The sequence below is a fragment of the Nakaseomyces glabratus genome, chromosome C (genome assembly GCF_010111755.1).
Source record: "Nakaseomyces glabratus chromosome C, complete sequence".
In the NCBI taxonomy this organism is placed as follows: Eukaryota; Fungi; Ascomycota; class Saccharomycetes; order Saccharomycetales; family Saccharomycetaceae; genus Nakaseomyces; species Nakaseomyces glabratus.
This window is the reverse complement of record NC_088953.1, coordinates 487,964-509,500: the sequence shown is the minus strand read 5'-3', so window position 1 is coordinate 509,500 and position 21,537 is coordinate 487,964. Positions and strand designations below refer to the sequence as shown.

Below are 21,537 nucleotides of genomic sequence, written 5' to 3'. Positions count from 1 at the left end.
TCAAATAGAACTTGGACACGCAACGACAGTAAAGTCAAAGTAAAATGATTCAATGCAAGTACCGTAATGAATTTTTTGGCCAGTTAATACTTATTTCTCCGCCCTTTTATGCTTATGAATTACTATAAAATGTTGAAACACTGATCCAAGTTTGTGTTACTTTGGGCTTCTTCATGATCCCAAAAATAGTGATCGATGTGCCATTGTAGGACTCCCCTGACAAATGCCCGGAGCATGTGGAGACATTTGATGAAAACACACTTAAAAGAAGGTTTGTTAGTATATCGTGTTTAGTGAGCAATCAAGACTACCACTATAGGCATCTCCTGTTCCAGGTCCGTTCTTAGATGCTCCTAAGTATTTAATATTGCAATGTTATTTTGAATGACGATAAATAATGACAGGAATATATAATTTAAAGATACAATAAAATAAATAATGCCTTAGTTTTTTGGCTTTGTGTGAACTCAACCAGAAACACTGATGTCAAAGTAGTCGTAACCGGAAAGTAAGAATTGTAAGTCGTCTGATTTAGTATTCTGGGACATAGAACCCGCTCTCTTTCTGAGCTCCCTGAGGTAGTTTTCTCTTTCTTCTTTTTTATCCTTGTCGTCCTGTGGTGTGTAACTTGGTACTTTTGCTAATGCCTCTTGTCTCTCATGTTCTCTTCTGAATATTCTATCTATTTCCAAGAACGATTTCTCCAAAAGTGACACAAATCTTTCAGTTTGTCTGTGTCTTGAAGACACGACAATAGAGATAGAATCTTCACGGATTACATACCCAATACCAAACCCATTGGCGGTGACTGGCCCAAACCCAAAGTTTTTCAGACATGGGTTACCACAATTGGAAGTACTCAAGACATTGTTATTTATGACACTCCATGAATGATCCTGAAATAAGGGTGGCATTGGCAAGGAATCTCTATACCACTCGTTCCAGACACAGTACAGAGCATAAAGATGACGATCCTGGCCCAAACCCATAGAGCACTCTTTCGTAATCCGAGAGTGCTCCTTGGCAGCCTTTTGCAAGTAGTCAATTCTCTGAGCGTTCGTTGCCTTACTGTCAAACATTGACTTGACAAATTTCTTAGATTGATTGGTAACTGATCTGATGGCTTCTGTTCTACCATTTTGGAAAGTTTTCGTCATAGCTGGCTCATACACGGCTTCAAATTTACCATAAAGAGCATAGTAGGCTATTTGGAAGACTTGCTGTGTAAAAGCGTCTGGAGAACATTTGAACATTGCCTTGATGTGGGCTGCACCATAAGTTTCAAAATCTAATGAGACAAATTCATATTGAGATATCAAGTCAGAGATCCTTGTTTCTGCAAAATGCAAAGATGATAACAGGAAGGAATCTGGTCTCCATTCAAGTTTTCTGGGAATAGTAATCAAGTTAGCCCTGGATTGTTTCTTCATCAAACTAGCTTCCATTTCCTTTTCTGCAAAGATATCAGGAACATTTTTGGTCACACCCCTTGCAAAGCTCAGTATAGAATCGGTATAGATGTCAGTTGCAAATCTTAAAACAGTGTGTCCATCTACACCGGTATGCTCAAAGTTGATACCAGCCTTACCATCTCTAGTAACAATTAGTTGCAATTTCTCAAACCAACGGTTCATGCATGTACCATGCTGAATATTAAGAGGCACTTTAGAGTTTTCATCTTCACCTAGGTTAATGTTTGATGTACCACATAGCATGGACTGTACTAATTGACTACTTGTCTTGGGATCCTTGCTGTCAAACTGAAGATCGTCAAGACAAATGACAAATAACGCACTATCGATCAACTTCAAGTTTTTCCAATTTGTTGAATCTGAGTCATGGTATATGTAGTCACGAATATTTGACCACACTCTTCTTGATTCAGTAGTAAAGACTCCCATAGGTACAAGATAACGGATAAATTCGTCCCTACTTTGTAAGTGATCACCGATATGTCTTTCAGTATCCATAATAATTGAGTACAGATTCCATTCGAGTTCTTCAGGCGCTTGGAAAATCGGGAAGTTATTGATATCTAAAACATCAAACCAGTAAAATTGGGATTTGTACATCACCATAATATGGTGCGAGGTTGGGTCGGTTTGTAAATGGCACGATTCCTCACCTGGTCCAGGTGGAATTCTACTAGAGCCAAATAATTTTTTGTACTGATCCATTGATAATGGAGTAGTTCTAATTTTATCCTCAGCTAATGTACCGTGTCTTACTTGTTTGATAAACTTCAGGATAGAGGTGACAAGTTTTGCACATCTCTTTATTTGTAGTGTGTATTTACCGTAGGGACCTGAGTATTGAGAGTCCCTTTGTACATCTTTCAATATAGTTGGATCGTCCTCCAGTTGGAAGTAAGGATTAACGTTCAGGACCACACTCTGGTCATATAGTAAGTACGAATCGTACCAAAATTGCTCAATGTATGACGATTCTGGGGTTTCGTTGGCCAACTCCTGGTCATATTGCAAAAGTTTCTCTTGCAAAGTCCTCATGACATCGAGATTCTCTGCTGACATCACAGTCCTCTTTGTCCGTTTGAACTGTTTTTCATCCTGCAAAGGCTGCACACGGTCCAAGTACCTCTTCAAAGTATCCTCCAGCGGCGGGATAGGCAGCCTCTTCAGCAACTTGCTCTCCTTTGTGGCTTCCAGCGCTGGATCGCTCCGACTCTTCACAGCGGTAAGTTCGCTCATTTCTTCTGATTCGCGCACTAATTGTATCCTATTTAATTCAACACCTAGCACTGTTGTCCCTGCATAGCCAAAAGTCCGAGATCCCCCTCCAAGCGACCCCCGCCCACTGAAGTAAACACCCTCGGCTTATATACGTTGGCGAGGACGAGGTCCCTGGCCGGCGTGGATCCATCAGAGCAGTTGGGAGTTATAAGGCTCTGCGGGAACTTCTGGCTCCGTCACAAAGCGCAAACTGAGAAAGCGGAGTGGTCAGTGCCAGTTAATAGAACCACAGTGGCTTGTGGTAGGGGGAGTGACCCTCCTTGTCACGCTACGAGTCACCAACAGCCCAAGTACCTCAGAAACTGCTGTACAGCAAATGCCGAAAGCTGGATCTGTCCTAGCTTCTTCTGCTTCTGCTTCTTCTGCCTCTTCCTCCCGAGTTTCTTTGATAGTTTTTACCCGCCTAGCGGTGGGAAGAGAAGGGGGGGAGCTGCGTGCGTGACTGTGTGTGTGAGGGAAGCATAGGCGATGACCCTGGCTTGACTCAGCGCAGGTAGCACAATTAAGAATTTTGAGAATCTGGCAGTCTGGCAGAACTGGTTTAGCAGTCTAGGGCGAAGAAAGCCGCGTAGGTCTCTAGGTCTCTAGGTCTCTAGGTCTCTAGGTCTCTAGGTCTCTGGGATCTCTGACTGGAAGATCGGAGCGGGGGAGAGGGGAAGGGAAGGATTGGGCGATGACTTTCAATATCATTTCTGCTCCCCTTTTTTTTCCTTGTTGTCCTTCTTCAAGGTCAAGTGTCTAGGTGCTCTGCATGATTTTCTGGGTGGGGATTAGAACCCAAATAGTTAGTACAGGACTCTCGGTCTTTTTTCTTCATATCCATTGGTCCGAGTCTGAACAGGGTAAGGTTTTGTGTATTCCCTCTTTAGGAAATCAAATTGGTTTCTCGAGGTTGGTATTAGTGACAATTCTCACGTGGTTACTTTTTATTGTCACGCTTTTCTATTTTTAGTTACATATTAGCTTTACGGTGTGGAGGAGCGAAGGGGGGGATCAGAACGGATCAAGAGACAAAGATCGCAACTGACGCACGAAACACGAAAGACACAAACCAAAAACAAAAACAAATACTACAGGGAAATCTCGAAAACGATCATTGCGGGAAAGTGCCATAACAGTTGCAACATGATTAATATAGAATGTGCTAGCTAGTGTTACTCTCGGCGGTTAGAGGTGCTGGCAGTAACATAGAAACTGAAGCACAGTTGGCCAGATCTGACTTACCCCGCATTTAGCATTTCGCTTTTCGCATTTTGCATTTTGCATTTTATTTCTACGCTTTTTTCTTAGTTTGGGTTTCCAGTTTGTGTGAACGGCTTTGTACTCTAACTGCGTCGAGCAATTTCATCTTAAGAAGAACGCTTGCACTAGAGAGACAGCAGAGGTAGTGTTTCATTGCGGGCGATATAACGTGCTGTTTGGCAAGAAGCAAAGAGGACACTTGCCGTTGCGTTTAGTTTCTCAGGCACCAAAACATTCTCTGTGTCAAAAAAGAAAACTGTGGAGCTTACCCCCCTGCTCCCACGACGGCGTCTAGCAAATATTTCGTTTTGCGCTTTAGGTTTTTTTATTCCCTATTCTGGTAACTGACACAAAAACAGTTTATACATTTGCACTGCGCCTATCCTAAGCGGGTAGCATACGAAAGGGAAAATAGAAAAAGAAAAGAAAGTACCAAAAAAAAAAATAGGTGCCGCACGCAGCAGTTGCCTCCACTTCACCCCCCTCGGATCTGGCAATTATTGTGGTTGTCCTGCGGGAAGTTAAAAGAGAAACTCATTAGGTAATTGGTATTTTTAGCCGCTGAAGTTGTCTGTCACTGTTGTCAATTTTTGTTTGTCTGTGCATTGATTTCTAACGGAATTTCTTTTTATTGTACCAGCAAAAAGACTTCAGCTACTGGATCTTTCTTAGTTCGGCGGCAATATTCAGGGGTTTTCCTTTCTTCTCTCCCCTTAAAATAGTGTTTTTGGAGAAATCTATCCTGGCAAAAAAAAAGTATAAATACCCCTCAAGTTTCCCCCCTCCCCCTTCCCCCAAATACCTGGCGTTGTAAACTGGTCTTTCACTCCTTACCCCAGTTTCTCATTTATTTTTATAGGCGCTTGCAACTTTTGTTTTATTTTATTTTTTTGCTATTTGTTTTTTTTCGAATATTTTTTTACTTTGGGATAAAAGAGAGAAGGATAGATAAAAGGGAGAATGGCTGATCGTATAAGTGTGACTCCCGCGCAGCAATTCAGGAAAGAACATAAGTCCGTGCAGTACCAACTGCGACAGATTATAGGTAGAGGGTCGTATGGTGTTGTCTACAAAGCCACCAATAAGAAAACTGCGCAGGAAGTAGCCATAAAAGAGGTGAACTACCAGGATGACGATGAATTGGTGGATATTATGTCGGAGATTGACCTCTTGAAGAATCTGAATCACATAAACATTGTCAAATACCACGGTTTCATTCAAAAACAACATAACCTATACATCATTCTTGAGTACTGCGCAAAGGGTTCCTTGAAGAACTTGATCTCACGAAACAGGCCCATGAGTGAACACGAGGCCAAGCCTTACGTAAGACAAACTTTAAACGGGCTAAACTATTTACATGAACAAGGTGTTATCCATAGAGATATCAAAGCAGCAAATATATTACTGGATTCCGAAAATGTTGTTAAGTTGGCAGATTTTGGTGTCTCCACTAAAGTTAACAACACTGCTATGACCTTAGCAGGTTCCCTAAATTGGATGGCTCCCGAGATTATTGGTAATCGTGGTGCATCAACTTTGAGTGATATATGGTCTCTTGGAGCAACAGTTGTGGAGTTATTAACAGGCAATCCACCCTTTCATAACCTGATAGATATGAATATTTACTATGCCATTGAAAATGATTCTTATTTCCCTCCAAGTAGCTTGTCCTCAGGTGCTAAGGATTTCTTACAGCAGTGTTTTGCTAAAAACATGTACAAGAGACCCACAGCAGTTCAATTGTTACAACATAATTGGTTAGAAAACGATAACTCCAAAGACTCTACCATGGATAAACAAGTGATACCAAGTGTTGAAAAATTAAATCTTTATCAGGAGAAATTTGAAGATTCCGACCTTTGTTGGGATGATGATTTTGAAGAAAAGGATTTAAATTTATCATCACCATCTAAAAAGGATTTAGTTAAAACTAAAATTCCTTCTGATGAATTTATTCCTGATGTTTTTAACATATCAGAGGTTAATCAAGGAAATCAAGGAAATCAAGGAAATCAAGGAAATCAAGGAAATCAAGGAAATCAAGGAAATCAAGGAAATGATCCCATTAAGAACGAACAAGCGAGAAGTAATAATAATATTGTTATTCAAAGTCAATTGGAGAGAAGTTCTACTCCATTTACAATGGATAGAAATAAGGGTAATGCAGATTTTCTACAAAACTCATCTTTAGATGAGGACAATCTTTTACAGATCGTTAAATCTGGGAAATCTATTGAAAATGTGGATTATTTTTTCCAAAAATGTTCTATAGATATGTTGGCGTTGACATTGATTGAACTGACTATGAATAAGAAAGATATGATTAGGGAGCATCTAGCACCATCAAATCATGAATTAAATTTGTATAAGTTTTTCGAATACGATGAAAAAAAAAACAAAAGTAAGTTGAAAAGAAAGTTCATTCAACTAGGTGGGTTACCTAGTCTATTTCATTATGAAAAATTACTGAGCATTTTCTTTGTCGATGATTTTGTTGATGATTTGATAAGAGCAGGTATCATCCCATATGTTAGGGACTACAAAAATGGAAGTCTGGTACTTTCAATTATAAACAAGCATATGGAACTTATGAGTATTCAAAGTTGGTGTAAATGGTGTAATTTTAATTTGCCAATTGATATCATTCTAGAAAACTTGATAGCTCGAAAAGCACAATCTATCTTACTTAAAATTTCCACTTATGGAAGTAAAGAATTTAAACTGGAAATCTTAAAGAATATTGTGAACTATAATTATAATAGTTCAAATCAGAAAATCTTATTGGATTCGCAAGTGATGTATGTTATATTCAAGTCGGTGTTTTATATCTTGAGATCTCTTCACTTGAACTCTGGAACTTCAAATAATTCAGCCATGTTATTAAATTTTCACTCACATCACATTTCTACAACGGGTTCCAATACTGGGAATACACCTTCTCTAAGTTCTTCACCTACTAAATCACCCGTAAGTTCATGGAAAACCCAATCACCACCACTATCCCCAACGAGAACGTTGAGTGGGAAATCTCAAGGTTATCCATCTGGTGTATCTAATCCTCCAAACGCTTTGTCAAGTAATAATAACGGGTTTATTGTTCCTGAGAATGTATTTTTATGGATGGAAGAGTTTTTAAGGAGCAAATATTTTTGCTCATTGATGGATATTCATGTTTGGAAATATTTCAATAGAGCATTTTATTACACCACCTATAATAATAAGCCACGATTACTGAAATTATTGGCCGATGATTGTTATACCAGATTTTGCATAAGAGTTGCAGACACGGTTTCTGACAAAAATGGCAGACAGGTCATGGGTCAGGCATCTCTGGTTTTGATGAGGATGTCCAACGAGCTATTATCATCGTTGCATAATAATCAAATATTATCTGGTAACAAAAAAATCAGTATCTCACCTTCGCTGATCACAATTGCTACAAAATTCCTTGGTAAACGAGAGTTCATTTATGAAGGTATTGAGATAGTTTTAAATTGTATACAGTTTATTTCTCATCAAAACGAGGATACAGGAAACGTCAATACCTTCAATAGGCGTGGCAATCAAAGAAATAGGAATGGTGAAAGACTTATGGTCTTGCATTCTGATAAATTATTGTTCTCAGAGGAGAACGTTCTGGTAGATATGAATGATATCGTTGACTGTTTCTTTATATTCCCTGAAAATGATAGCAATTTCGGTAATTACGTGGTAAAATTTATGAAGCTTTGCATGGTCCAACAGCTTGAGTATGTCTGTCAACGGATAGTTTTGAAAGAACAATTCTATGAACGAATTGTGGCGTTCTTTGGTTTTTATTGTAACAGTTTATTGATTCAAATTGATTTACTAAAATTAGTCAAGACACTATTCACAAGGGCACTTCACTCCAATAATGAAAGAAGCAATATATTGGATAGCTTAAAGACTCTCTTGGCATTCCTCTCTGAAAATTGGGATCCACTGAAAGGAAATAATAAAGGCCAGGTCGGATATAATTCTGTCTTGATCAAGCAATTATGTAGCGATATCGCAGCGCTGCTATCCTATAGACCAAATACAAAACGGAGTAATGGTCTTGATCATTTGGGGGTTTCACAATTTGCATTAGATAAGAACATTACATCCTCGGGTCCTGTTGTTGATAGAGGTAGATTACCAGTACCAAGACCTGAGTTTAATACGTGATAGAATAAGTTATCTTGGGCATTTTTCAGTTCCCCCTTTTGGCCTGTACTTAAAAAAAAAATAAGACCACTTAATTTATTACGATGAAAGTTAGCCGGTTTTGAGCGTTTTATCACAGAGCTCTCTAATAAATTAATTCTAGGACAATTTTTCGGTAGTTAAAGTCTGAATTTCTACATCAAATATAAAGCATATCACATCGGATTTTCATATATATTAGCATTTAATCTTTAATTTAATTTTATTTTTGGGCATTTTATTACTATTACTATTATATCCGCTTGGCGTTATAATTTCATTCCAATGCTGCTTCTATTCCAACAACAAGAGGAAAAACTGTTCTGAAATTGACGATCCGGTGCAGCAAAGTTATCTGTAAGGCTAACTATAATAGTGCAAGCGGATAGCAGGGTTTGTATTTAATAGAGGGCTCTAAAAATATAATCCCGAAGGACATGACCATGATACAAGACTAAGTAACCGTAATTGTCTTTTGATAATGACAGTAAAGTAAAATGATGTGTGGAGAAACGAAAAGATGAAAAATTTGGTTGAAAAAAAACAAAAAAAAAGTAAGTTGAACTCATGGTAATGGCATTGAATCGTTCCTCGAGAATATCACCCACAGTTTTAGTGCATTTTTTTTCAGCAAGAGAAACCGATACAATGGTGTGCCGGGAAATCCGATGTCCATATTCCGGGTTGAGTATTGCTCTGTAACTAGTTGCAATCAAATTCTGGTAATAGTCTTGGACAGTTATGTATCTTCATTTGATGTTGGTGAATCTCATTGCTAGATATAAGATTTTGATCTTTTTGTCTCTTATATATTTCTTAACTTTCAGTCAATGATAAGAACATCCATTGCAAGATACTCAACTAAGCTTTTGAACATGTCTCCATCTCTAATTTGCCTTTGTAACCCATTGCTTGATATTCAAGCCACTGTCAATGATGACTACTTGAAGAAGTACAACTTGAACGCCAATGACGCTGTTCTGTTGGAGACTGGTTCCACTGACCCAAGATTTGCCATTTACGAAGAACTACCAACTTTCCCAGATGTCAAGTACGTTGCTGGTGGTGCTGGTCAAAACACCGCTAGAGGTTCAGCTTATGTGCTAGGTAAAGGCCAAGTAGGTTACTTTGGCTCTGTTGGTGAGGACAAATACTCCAAGAAGCTTTTGGAAGAAAACGAAGCAGCTGGTGTAATTTCATTGTACCAAGTTCAAAAGGACATCAGCACCGGTAAGTGTGCTGCTTTGATTACTGGTCACAACAGATCTTTGGTTACCGACTTGGGTGCTGCTAACCATTTCAAGCCAGAGCATTTGGACAAGCACTGGGACCAAGTTACTGGTGCTAAGATGTTCTACATCGGTGGTTTCCATCTGACTGTTTCCCCAGATGCCATTGTTAAGATCGGTCAGCACGCCAAGGAAACTGGTAAGCCAGTTGTTTTGAACTTGAGTGCCCCATTCATTCCACAATTCTTCAAGGACGCTCTTGTCAAGGTTCTACCATACGTTACCATTGTTGTTGCTAATGAATCTGAAGCTGCCTCTTACGCTGAAGCCTTTGGTCTAACTTGTGACAAGACTGATTTGGTTGCCATTGCAAAGGAAATCATTGGTGACTCTTCTGAAAAGAAGGTTGTCTTTACCCATGGTCTTGAGCCAACCGTTCTAGTCACCAAGGACTCTGACAAGTCATTCCCAGTCAAGCCACTTGACAGCAGTAAGATCGTTGACACCAACGGTGCTGGTGATGCTTTTGCTGGTGGTTTCATGGCCGGTTTGGTTCAAGGTAAGTCTCTAGAGCAATCCATTGACATGGGTCAATGGTTGGCTGCTCTATCCATCCAAGAGGTCGGTCCATCTTACCCAAAGGAAAAGATTGAATACGCTTAATTCTACAACTTCACTTCAGATTCTCTAACTTAAATATTTAATTTGAAAACGTCTGTATATTACCATACAAATTTAATACATCTCTTGTATCATTTATAGAACAATGGCAATAGTCTCGCATTCGTGGCTACTACTCTATGATGGCGCACTTCAAATCGTCAAAAACCGTGAGATCGACATATTGTTAAATATGACCAAAACCTTAAAAATCGCAGCTGATACGCACACCTGCACAATATAAATAAAACTAAGATGCCTTCCCCCCTCCATGGCTATCAAAGATAATAGTTGCCGGTAAGTTGTATTATTTACTGATTAAGCACTGAGTTAGCTCTAGTTATATCCTTGATACATTTCTCTTTTTGTGTTTGCTACATACCTGAGGCTGAGCGATCGATGCACCATCGATGCACCATCGAAACTCTAATATAACAAGCCTCAAGGTTTAAATCAAACCCGAAGAAAGAGTTTTGGTATTTCAATTTGGAAGACTTGGATTTATTAAGTGAATTGATAAAATATAGTTGATTCTGGTGTTACCACTGGGGAGTTTTTAATACATTAGAGTCCTCATCACCAATTATAACAGCAATTCGATTACTATTACAGAACTATGGGACTTTCATCTCTGATACATCCACATGAACTCTATGGAGATGGTGGCCTTTCGATAGGATTGATGTTTTGTAGCGTTCTACACATTTTACTATGCTTCGTGCTTCTTGGTGTGTGTGCATCCGATTTCCTCTGCCCGAATGTTGCAAAGATTACAGATTCAAGTGGTAATTTGAGGTCAAATAGTACCAGAACAGGTATGCTGATGGCTATTATTTTATCCTGGTGTAATTCTTCCCCAGACCTTTTCTCTAATTTAATGAGTTGGACAAGCAGCTCCGATGAATCATTCAATGTGGCTGCCAATCTATCAGTGGGGGAAGTATTAGGTGCGTGTGGGATCATATTATGTGTTGTTGTGGGCTCTATATTCTTCTTAATGGGTGATGTTACAATTGAAATTACCACACCCCAGAGAATCAATATACTGTATGATTTATTCTACACCTGGTTGGCTCTAACAATGATGCTTTATGTCACATTGAGAGATTCTATTACAATATGGAATTGTTTCTCTATGCTTTCAATATACGTGGGTTATATTTTACATAAGATTAAATTCTCTAGGTGGAACTCTCATGATTCAGAATCTAGTGATGTGAACCAGTTAGAAGAAGGGGCTGTCGATGGCATTCAAAGGGAATATCAGACATTTGGTGGTCTAGAATCCACATTAAAACCAAATGTTCTGGCACCAATGGATTTTAACAGTCTCTTGTCCATGTTAGAAAACTCAACGTCCCCCGATGCCGAATTGCAAAGTATAAGAAACGAGCTCCAAAGCTCTACAAGTCACAGTGATTCTCATGAGAGACCATTTTCAGATCCTAATCCTCAAGTTAACAGTCAGATGATGGGAGAAAGACAAACACAGAGCTCGCCAATTGAATTTGGTCGCTACTATGATAATCCAGAAGATCATCGCAGTGATGCACAGAATATAATACAAAGGGAGCTAAGTACAGCACAGTCAATTATAGATGCTGCTGATGAGAGAAGATTTTTAAAAATAGCCGAAAAATACTTTTTGAAGGTAGTACCTCACATGAAATCATATTCTAAGAAAACGGTTCCTGATCAAATCATATCTACTTTGATCGTCCCGTTCGTTTTATTGTTCAGGCTAACTTGCCCTCAGCCTGATGATATACTTGAATATAGTGAAAAAACGGGGACTTTTAAATACAAAAAATCCACTTTGTCGGTATTGCTGTTACAATTAGTGTTCTCCCCCGTGTTGACATATTTATTAATATCAAGTTTATTAGAGAGGTCAATGTGGTCCCCCTTTCTTATTTTACCGGGATTATTTTCTTTCACATGTGCTGTACTCGTGATTCAATTTAGTCGAAGTTTATCTCAGTTCAATAGATTTTCTTTAGTGCTAACTGAGTCACTAGGAAGTAACAATGACGAAGAGTTAAGGAAAAGAAGAGAATTGATCTCGTATAGCGATCTTCTCAAATTTATTCTGCTAACTTTTGGTATAGTCAATTCGATTTTGTGGATATCTTCTACTGCTAATTCAGTGATAGAAATTCTTGAACTATATCAAAAGCAATCGGGTATCTCTCCTGCTATCCTTGGTTTAACTGTGTTTGCATGGGGAAATTCCATCAGTGATCTGATCTCCAATATTGCTATGTGCAAGCTTTATAAGAAAATGCCGCATGGTGACAGTGATATAACTCTCGTTGCAACCAAGTTTTTTATGATAGCATGCACTTCTTGTATTGGTGGTGTGTTACTAAATTCAATGGTAGGTATTGGGTTTAGTGGTTTAATCTCTATGCTATTTGTACACAAAGGTCAAGGAAATTGGTGGTTCCAGAGACAGGCAAACCTAGATACAACAAAAACTAACAATCTAAAGTTTTTGGTGTGCAGTTTGGTATTGGAGTTCCAATGTGCATTTCTGGTTTGCATTTTTGCTTCTAAGGGTCGGCTACGAGAAGTTCTTTCTAAAAACATGAAATATTTAGGAATTACTATGTGTTCATTGTGGGCTCTGGCTACTTTAATGATAACTATCTTGGAAATTGCGTGAATTATTATTACAGTGCAGGGTCACGACTTAATATCATCACTATATTTACTATATTATTGTACATATTTAATCATTGATAGACGGTATGCTCTTTTGTTTTTAATTTTGTGACACATTTCAAAAAATGCCTAAGGCTTTGGCGGTGAAAAATATCTAAATGAAAACTTACGACTAACTTCATACCGGCACACACATTTTACTTACAACATGGTAATTGATTGCAATGTTTCTACAGTTTTCTATGCATTTAATCCTAGTTGATATCAGTATAGTTGAAGAATAAATACGTTGACGATAATCTGATAGAAAGATAATGAAAACAGTCTTGTTGTGGCACATATTGACATTGGCTCAACGTTTGTGGTTTGGCACTTGGATCATAGTTGAAGCTTCATCATTGAATGATTACAACTCACCCATAGAAGTTGCTACAAAAACAGCAGCGTTAGAGAATGAGGCTGAACAGATTCACATTGGCGAAGAAGTGTATGAACGCTTTGTATATTTCAGTAAAGCATGTGGGCTTTGTAACTGTATAGACAAAAAGTTACTTCGAGAAAACAAGACTCTTGATGATGAAGGATGTCCAAGTTATTTGAACTTTTGCTCTGATCCTTCGCAAAATCCAACCTATAACCAAACTAGGATTGTTTTGGTGTTGGAGGCAGAAGAAAATGAACTTGGAACAGGATACTTGGCTGTTGATCATGAAAAGAAAGTAATAATCTTAGCATTTAGAGCATCCACTACAGCTCAGGATTGGCAAAGTGATTTTGAAACTTATCCTAAAGAATACTATCCTGTTAGTAGTAATGAGTATTGGGACTTAGTTCGTCACGGAGTTATTAAAGAATGTACAAATTGTAAAGTACACAAAGGCTTTTCAAGGTTTTTGGAGACCTTGGGTAAGCATTTCCTTGCTAAGGTGCAAAAAATCATTACTAACTACCCTGATTATCATATAGTTAGTGTGGGGCATTCGCTAGGTGCCGCGTTAGCAGCATTGGCTGGTATTGAGTTGAAGCTGAGAGGATATCGGGTCTCGGTTATCACATACGCACAACCAAAGATCTTTAATAGGGATTTGAAGGAATGGGTTGATGACCTTTTCAATACCAGATTGTTGAATGCTATTGCAGAGTACGGATCATGCTTAAGTAGTGCCACTGGTTATATTAGGGTTGTACACGAAAATGACTATGTTCCTATGATACCTCCTTTCTTCCATCATGCAGGACTGGAGGTTGTGATCAGCACTAGGGAATTACCACACAATATTCAACACTTAACATACATTGGATACAACAACCTTGTTACCACTGAGAAAGCTGAAAGATTAGGTATGAACAGCAATCTTGAAGAACTTCTGCATATGTATGAACATAGAAATTACTTCATAACTCTTACAGGTTGTACAGGATTCTAGAGGTATATGGCATTTATCACCTCAATGATTCATGGTTTTGCAAATTGATTAGGTAATAATTAATCTCATATAAAATAGAGCTGGCGTGTGGATCATGTACTTGATATTTATGGTCTTTTTCTTTTCATGTCTTCACTGGCATCAGATGCATTTGAACGTTTACCATTGAGAGCATTAGGATTCTTCGCAATCGGTGCCAAGACAGGATATTTCTCTGGTTGTAGGCTTCTCTCATAGATAAGGCTCGCATGGTCCTCACAAACCGTATTGGCAGTAGGTTGGTTTTCTTGTTGGTCTAAGTAGAACGTCTCATATGGGTCATCATTACAGTAATCATTGGTTGCAGTCATCACAGGCTAGTATAAGAATTGGTACCAATAATTACTTTTGTATTTGGGATGGTCTTGTGCCATACAACTCTTTGTTCCGTCACTAAATTTATGATATACATTGGCTTCTATTGGTACTATTACCTTTCTACTGGATCAATAGTGCAATTTGTTTTTCCGAGAATTTGATGCAGCGAAACTAAATACATGTAAATCAGTTGGATACAAAGAAATTCAGTAGGAAAATTGGAATCTAATAGAATGCAAATGTTTTGTTGTTAATGGTTCTATAAATTAGGAATTATATTATTATTTTTTATTTTATATATATATTAATGCAGTTATGTCTGTTTGTTATTGTTTTTGTTTCCATGATCAGGTATTGTAGTGTACATCCACAGTTCCTCAGGGATAAAGTAGGCACGTATTTGTATGGCTAACGTAAAACTATTCACATGACTTTGAATCCAACAAATTCATCCCAGGATTGTACCTCAGTTGGGATAGCAATATCCTTGGAAGTTAAAGTTGTTATTTTTTCAGATAATTTGGCAGATAAGGCTTTAGCGAACAAAGCAGATGTATTTGGTTCGTTAAATAGAGGAATGCCAAAATCGATTGCATTCCTTCTCATAATGTAATCCTCATCGTCTGTGTTGTCAGCTCTCTTAGCTGCAAGATTAACAACGGTCTTGATTTTATATTTTTGGAACAACTCTCCTAATCTTTTCTTATCATTCTTTGGGAATTCGATGATGGCAGTGTCAACATTAAACTTCTTGAAGTAGATTTGTGACTCTTTGTGTGTGCAGTAGAGATTATAGCCTAATGGAGCAATAACTTTTGCAACATTACCTAGTTTGTCATTTGATAGATCACCACCAAGAAGAATACCACATGGTGGTAGTGGTACTTGGAAATTCATGGTACTTTGAATAGCAGTCCAATAACTTTCAAGCTCATTTCTTCCGAAGGAGGCAACTTCACCAGTGGACGCCATCTCTACTCCTAAATATGGGTCTGCGCCAGCTAATCTTGTAAAAGAAAACTGTGGAGCTTTTGTTGCAACATAATCATAGTGCTTTGCCATCAGATCTACAGGCTCAGGAACATGTTCACCCCCTAAGTATGATTTGACAGCAACTTCGATAAAGTTAACGCCCAAAACCTTAGATACAAATGGGAAAGATCTTGATGCCCTAATGTTACATTCAATAACCTTCAGATCATTTTCGCCAGCTTTGATAACTTGCATGTTGAAAGGACCTGTGATGTTCCATGCCTTTGCAACCTTTTTAGCAATGGTCTTCAATTGACTCTTTACGTTCTCAGAAAGATGTTGAGGAGGTAGAATTAATGTGGCGTCACCAGAGTGAACACCTGCATCTTCTACATGTTCAGAAATAGCGTGAACTAGTAGTTCACCATTACATGCAACAGCATCTACATCAATTTCTTGAGCACCCTGAATAAATTTGGACATCACGACTGGATGATCGGGTGAGACATCTGAAGCTAATGTTAGTTTATCTTCTAGTTCATGTTCATTGTTGACAACACTCATAGCAGCACCAGATAGCACGTACGAAGGTCTGATTAACACTGGATAGCTCACCTTGTTGGCAAATGTCTTGGCCTCTTCCACTGAAGTTAATTCTTTCCATTCTGGCTGTCCGACATTGATAGAGTCTAGAATAGAAGAAAATTTGTGTCTATTTTCAGCATTATCAATATCTTTGGGACTTGTACCCAATATTTTACATCCATACTCATATAATGATAAAGCAATATTTTGAGGCAATTGACCACCCATTGAGACAATACACCCTTCAGATTGTTCCAACTCGTAAATATCCAATACTCTTTCGTAGGATAGTTCCTCAAAATACAATCTATCCACTTCATCAAAGTCTGTTGAAACTGTTTCGGGGTTGTAGTTAATCATAATAGTTTTGTAATTTTGTTCTCTCAGAGCTTTGGCTGTATTCACCGCACACCAATCAAACTCGACTGAAGAACCGATACGATAAACCCCAGAGCCGAGAACAAGCATACCATGGTCATCAAATGTTATGTCATGTTTTGTTGCGTTATAAGTAGTGTATAAGTAGTTTGTCTGAGCTGGGAATTCAGCGGCTAGTGTGTCGATACGTTTAACATATGGGGTAATATTGTGAGCCTTTCTCAAAGTTCTAATATCTAGCTCTTTGGATGAAATACCTGCATACTTGGTCAATGTAATAGCAATTTGCTTGTCTGAGAAACCTAATTTTTTAGCACGCAATAATAAGCTGTTCTCTAACAATTGACTTATGTCAACTAACTTCATCAACTCTTTGTATATGTTGACAATATTCATACACTTATATAAGAACCACTTATCTATCTTAGATAGATCGTGAACTTTATCCACCGAGTAGTTCTCAAAAATTAACGCTTGGCCCACAGCGAAAATTCTTCTATCGGTTGGATTGGCCAAAACGTCGTCTAATTGATCGCCAAACTCGTCAGAGCCTTGGAATCCTATTATAGATGGGTCAACTTGTCTTAATGCCTTTTGGAAAGCTTCCTCATAATTTCTACCGATGGCCATCACCTCACCGACTGACTTCATTGCAGATCCAATCGATCTATTAACATATTGGAATTTACTTAGATCCCATTTTGGAATCTTGGCAACAATGTAATCAAGAGATGGTTCAAAATTAGCGACTGTAGTCTTTGTGATAGGGTTTGGTAGTTCAGGTAAAGTGTAACCTAGTGCTATTTTTGCGGCCGTATAGGCTAGTGGGTAACCAGTAGCCTTGGATGCCAATGCTGATGAACGAGATAGACGAGCATTCACTTCAATTACTCTGTAATCCAAACTGTTAGGGGAAAGTGCATATTGCACATTACATTCACCTACAACGCCCAAATGTCTAATAATCTTAATAGCGGCCGATCTCAACATGTGGAACTCCTCATCGGAAAGAGTCTGCGATGGTGCAAATACGATAGAATCACCGGTATGAACGCCCAACGGATCAAAATTCTCCATATTACAAACAGTGATACAGTTATTTTCGCGATCTCTGACAACTTCGTATTCGACTTCTTTCCATCCTCTCAAGGACTTTTCGACAAGAACTTGAGGAGCTAGAGAGAGAGACTGGGATGCCAGTTCCTTAAGCTCCTCTGGGTTGTTAGCAAAACCGGAACCCAAACCACCCAGAGCATAAGCAGATCTGATAATAACAGGGTAGCCGATTGTGCTGGCAGCCGATAGCACATCGTCAATATTTTCACATGCTATGGACTCGGCAATAGGAATGTCAATTTCTTTCAAAGCTGATGCAAATAAGTCTCTGTCTTCAGAGGTGATTAATGTTTTAATTGGAGTACCCAGCACTTTGACGTTAAACTTGGCCAAAATACCAGTTTCATCAAGATGAATACCACAGTTTAGAGCCGTTTGTCCACCGAAAGTCAGCAGGATAGCGTCTGGTCTATCCTTTTCGATAATATAGGTAATATATTCGGGTGTTACTGGTAAATAATAGATTTTGTCAGCCAAAGAGTGCGATGTCTGGTTTGTAGCGATGTTTGGGTTTATCAGTATAGTTTCTATCTTGGATTCCTTGAGAGCCTTGATTGCCTGAGAACCACTGTAGTCAAACTCACCCGCTTGGCCAATGGACAAACCACCAGAACCGACTATGAGAACTTTATTCACGCCTTGTACCAGTTGTGGGTTGTACTTGTCCTTCAGCGTAAACGCCGAGATGCTATTTTCTTGCGCAGTTATAGTCATTTTATTATTTGCAATGATAGTCTTTTGCAAGTTTTGATCTGTATTTCCTTTAGGAAAAGTTGTTGTGAGAGGATTGCAATATAGTGAGGTTTGTAGCAATCCATGAAATACTCTAGCATCCTATGACCCCGTTTATATACTTTTCCAAAGTTGCCAATTGGAACAATGGCTCACTGGTTCGATGTGCTCGATGAGCTCATTATGACTGATGTCGCGTTCACATGCCGTTAACTGACACCGATAAGAAAGCTCGGGATCGCGGTGCGCGCAGAATATTTTTCACCTTCCGTTAACAGTCAGGTTTTGGTTAGGACCATCCGTTTTCTTATCGCTTGTACCTGCCCCAATGCCATTAAGTGCCAGGACTGCCTTCTCGCGTGGACACGCACCTTTGTAGTTGCCGTTTTCGGTTACATTCTGCACTAATGGCCTTTTCATCATTTTTAGGCTAAACGGGCGCACAGTCCGTGCTGAGAGTCCTAACGTAGCGGGAAAGTGTAGAAATGTTTGCCCAAAAAGTGGAAGCATATAGCGAGCACCCTCCCCCCATTGTGGACTAATGTTCACAGTTCTCCTCAGAGAATACTGGAGGACTTAAACTGTTATATCTGTAGTTGGCAGTTGCAGGCGATCAACTGCCTTTAACTCTCATGTTTATGTCACTGATACGCATATCAGTCGTAATCGGTCCAAACTGACCTTTAATGGGTACCAGAAGCGAGGAAGTCCTTTATCGCTAGGGTCCTATGCTTCTTGTGAAGTCTCTGCGGGTATTTCTTAGCCTCATCGGGCCCATCCTCAAGGCAAAGCTATAATGAGTTATACATAACTAGTTGTAACCGAATGCTATCCAGATTGTAGTCATAATGATCTCTCAGTTCGCAATGCTCCTGGGACAGTAGACAATCTGTGTTGTTTCTACTTAAGAAATCAGTAGAATCATCAGGATCATCAGTCTCGGTTCTGTGTCTCCTCTTGAAAGGTTGCGATAGCGAGACGAATGTGTCAAAGAATAACCGTGACGAGAGGGGCTCACTAGGTCCCTACTCAATTGTCGAATGGAAACTTAGAAAGAAATCCATTCTTGTAGATCAGGTCTATAGTTAAGTATTATTATCGGTCTCGATTACAGCTAGGTGTAGGTGATGGAGTACATCAAAATAAGTAAAGTCGATGACGTTACGTTGCATAGACGAGGGAAGTCAGCTGTTGGGACACTGCACCTGACTACGCACCACCTGATCTTCGAGTCGCCTAGTTTGAAGACAGAGTTCTGGTTTGCGCACCACCTAATTGGTTCTGTATTTAAAAACTACGGGAGTGCATTGCTCTCGGTGCCAGGGTATGACATCAATGCCACAGTGGGCGACAAGGACCTGTGGTCCATGACCAATGTCAAAATCATCGGTAAGGACTTCACCGTGTTCTCCTTGGACTTTCTCATGGAGCTAGAAGCCAATGAGTTCTACGACTCCTTGATAAACTTGACTGTGCTGGAGGACCCACACAAGCTGTATGCTTACATCTACAAACCTAACGAGTTGGAAACCAAGCTAACTCGAAAAGGCTGGGATATCTATGACCTGAAGAGTGAGTTCCTGCGACAAGGACTCGATCTAGATGGCTCGAAAGAGGGGCAGCCTACTTGGAGAGTGAGCAACATCAATGCCAATCACGAGGCTATACCGACATATCCCGCTCAATTTGTAGTTCCTGCATTAGCTTCAGACCCTTTGCTTCTGCACGCAATGAAGTTCCGGTCTCAAAATAGACTACCAGTACTGGCCTACTACTACAAGAAATCCCAATGTTGCTTACTGAGGTCTTCGCAGCCGTTGACTGGTGTGACTAAACAGAGATCATTGCAGGATGAGAAACTTATACAGACGTTCTTCAAAGCGTCAAATAAGTGTAAGAAGAACCTTATAGTGGATGCAAGACCTACTGCCAATGCGCTGGCACAGATGGCTTTAGGTGGAGGGACAGAAAGTATGGATAACTACAATTTCAACAAGACTGTACAAAGACTGTTTTTAGGTATTGACAACATCCACGTAATGTCAGATACACTAAACTCACTTGTGGATAATGTCCTAGCAGATGGTGATATTTATTTGCCAATCAGTGATGCGTATTTGTCGACCGGCAAATCGGCTAATTGGTTGAAATATGTCAAGCTCTTACTTTCATCAACTGATATGATGGTCAAATCGATGGTTTTTAACCAATCAAATATTCTGCTTCATTGTTCAGACGGTTGGGATAGGACAACCCAAGTGGCTTCTCTAGTACAGATTTGTCTAGATCCATATTTCAGGACACTCGAAGGTTTTATGGTGTTAATAGAAAAGGATTGGGTTTCATTTGGTCATAAGTTTAAAGAAAGGTTAGGTCATCTGAGCTCTACAGCAGTATTTCATGATAATACCTCGGGTTTGAAAACTAATGTAACATTAAGTTATAAGAAACTAACCGGAAAGAGTAAAGCTGCCACAGGAACCACGGAACAAGAGCCGGATCGAACTTTGGAAGATTCGACGTCATTGTTTGGAAATGGATCAGCTAAGGATAACTTAAATAAAAGTGTGATGATGCTTTCAAACTCCGCAACGGACTTCTTTAACAAAACAATCAAGACAAGTATACCATATGGTGATTCTTCAGCTGAAGTTGATACTTCAGGGACAGCGGCAAATGCTAAAACTAAGAAGAAAGCAAGCACGAAATTTGTATCACCTGTTTTTATGCAATTCCTTGATTGTGTATACCAGTTGTTGCTCCAAAACCCAGAAAAGTTTGAATATAATGAGAGGTTTCTAAGAAGATTACTATATCATGCTTATTCTTGTCAATATGGTACATTCTTATACAATAATGAAAAAGAACGTATGGAGGATACTCAAAGGAATAATACTAATAGCGTTTGGGACTACTTCAATTCTAGAAAGTTGGAATTCACAAATGTTTCATACCAAGGCATACCTGAAGGATCAGATGATTGGATTTTACCAGATCTAGGTAAAGTTAGGTGGTGGTGGCAGCTATTTGGCAGAAGAAACAGTGAGATGAATGGCTATCTTGATAAGGTACAAGTAGAATCTAAAGTAACCGTTGATGAGAACTCAAATGAAGACACTAATGAAAGTACCGATAATGTGAAGACATTAGGAGAGAAAATTGCAGCCTTCAGCTTCGACTTCTTTGGCAAAAAGTAGAATTGCATTGTTAATCTAT

The 21,537-nt window shown here is 39.1% G+C and overlaps 8 protein-coding genes across 8 annotated transcripts; 5 read left to right on the top strand and 3 right to left on the bottom strand.

Moving 5' to 3' along the window:
* Positions 1–467: 467 nt before the first annotated feature.
* Positions 468–2,708, bottom strand: YAT1 (carnitine O-acetyltransferase YAT1; the record flags this gene model as incomplete). The annotated part of the gene is made up of 1 exon (XM_445392.1): positions 468–2,708. The coding sequence occupies one exon, from the start codon at positions 2,706–2,708 to the stop codon at positions 468–470; it is 2,241 nt and encodes a 746-aa protein (XP_445392.1).
* A 2,244-nt stretch (positions 2,709–4,952) lies between these two features.
* Positions 4,953–8,183, top strand: CDC15 (serine/threonine protein kinase CDC15; the record flags this gene model as incomplete). Its single annotated transcript, XM_445391.1, has 1 exon — positions 4,953–8,183. The coding sequence occupies one exon, from the start codon at positions 4,953–4,955 to the stop codon at positions 8,181–8,183; it is 3,231 nt and encodes a 1,076-aa protein (XP_445391.1).
* An 893-nt stretch (positions 8,184–9,076) lies between these two features.
* ADO1 (adenosine kinase) lies at positions 9,077–10,093 on the top strand (the record flags this gene model as incomplete). The annotated part of the gene is made up of 1 exon (XM_445390.1): positions 9,077–10,093. One exon carries the CDS (start codon positions 9,077–9,079, stop codon positions 10,091–10,093), a length of 1,017 nt encoding a protein of 338 aa, XP_445390.1.
* Positions 10,094–10,706: 613 nt separating this feature from the next.
* Positions 10,707–12,755, top strand: ECM27 (Ecm27p; the record flags this gene model as incomplete). Its single annotated transcript, XM_445389.1, has 1 exon — positions 10,707–12,755. One exon carries the CDS (start codon positions 10,707–10,709, stop codon positions 12,753–12,755), a length of 2,049 nt encoding a protein of 682 aa, XP_445389.1.
* Positions 12,756–13,068: 313 nt separating this feature from the next.
* LIH1 (putative lipase) lies at positions 13,069–14,181 on the top strand (the record flags this gene model as incomplete). The annotated part of the gene is made up of 1 exon (XM_445388.1): positions 13,069–14,181. The coding sequence occupies one exon, from the start codon at positions 13,069–13,071 to the stop codon at positions 14,179–14,181; it is 1,113 nt and encodes a 370-aa protein (XP_445388.1).
* Positions 14,182–14,288: 107 nt separating this feature from the next.
* On the bottom strand, positions 14,289–14,531 carry GVI51_C04675 (uncharacterized protein; the record flags this gene model as incomplete). Its single annotated transcript, XM_002999479.1, has 1 exon — positions 14,289–14,531. The coding sequence occupies one exon, from the start codon at positions 14,529–14,531 to the stop codon at positions 14,289–14,291; it is 243 nt and encodes an 80-aa protein (XP_002999525.1).
* A 430-nt stretch (positions 14,532–14,961) lies between these two features.
* Positions 14,962–18,303, bottom strand: CPA2 (carbamoyl-phosphate synthase (glutamine-hydrolyzing) CPA2; the record flags this gene model as incomplete). The annotated part of the gene is made up of 1 exon (XM_445387.1): positions 14,962–18,303. One exon carries the CDS (start codon positions 18,301–18,303, stop codon positions 14,962–14,964), a length of 3,342 nt encoding a protein of 1,113 aa, XP_445387.1.
* A 1,145-nt stretch (positions 18,304–19,448) lies between these two features.
* Positions 19,449–21,518, top strand: YMR1 (phosphatidylinositol-3-phosphatase YMR1; the record flags this gene model as incomplete). Its single annotated transcript, XM_445386.1, has 1 exon — positions 19,449–21,518. The coding sequence occupies one exon, from the start codon at positions 19,449–19,451 to the stop codon at positions 21,516–21,518; it is 2,070 nt and encodes a 689-aa protein (XP_445386.1).
* Between the last annotated feature and the right edge of the window lie 19 nt (positions 21,519–21,537).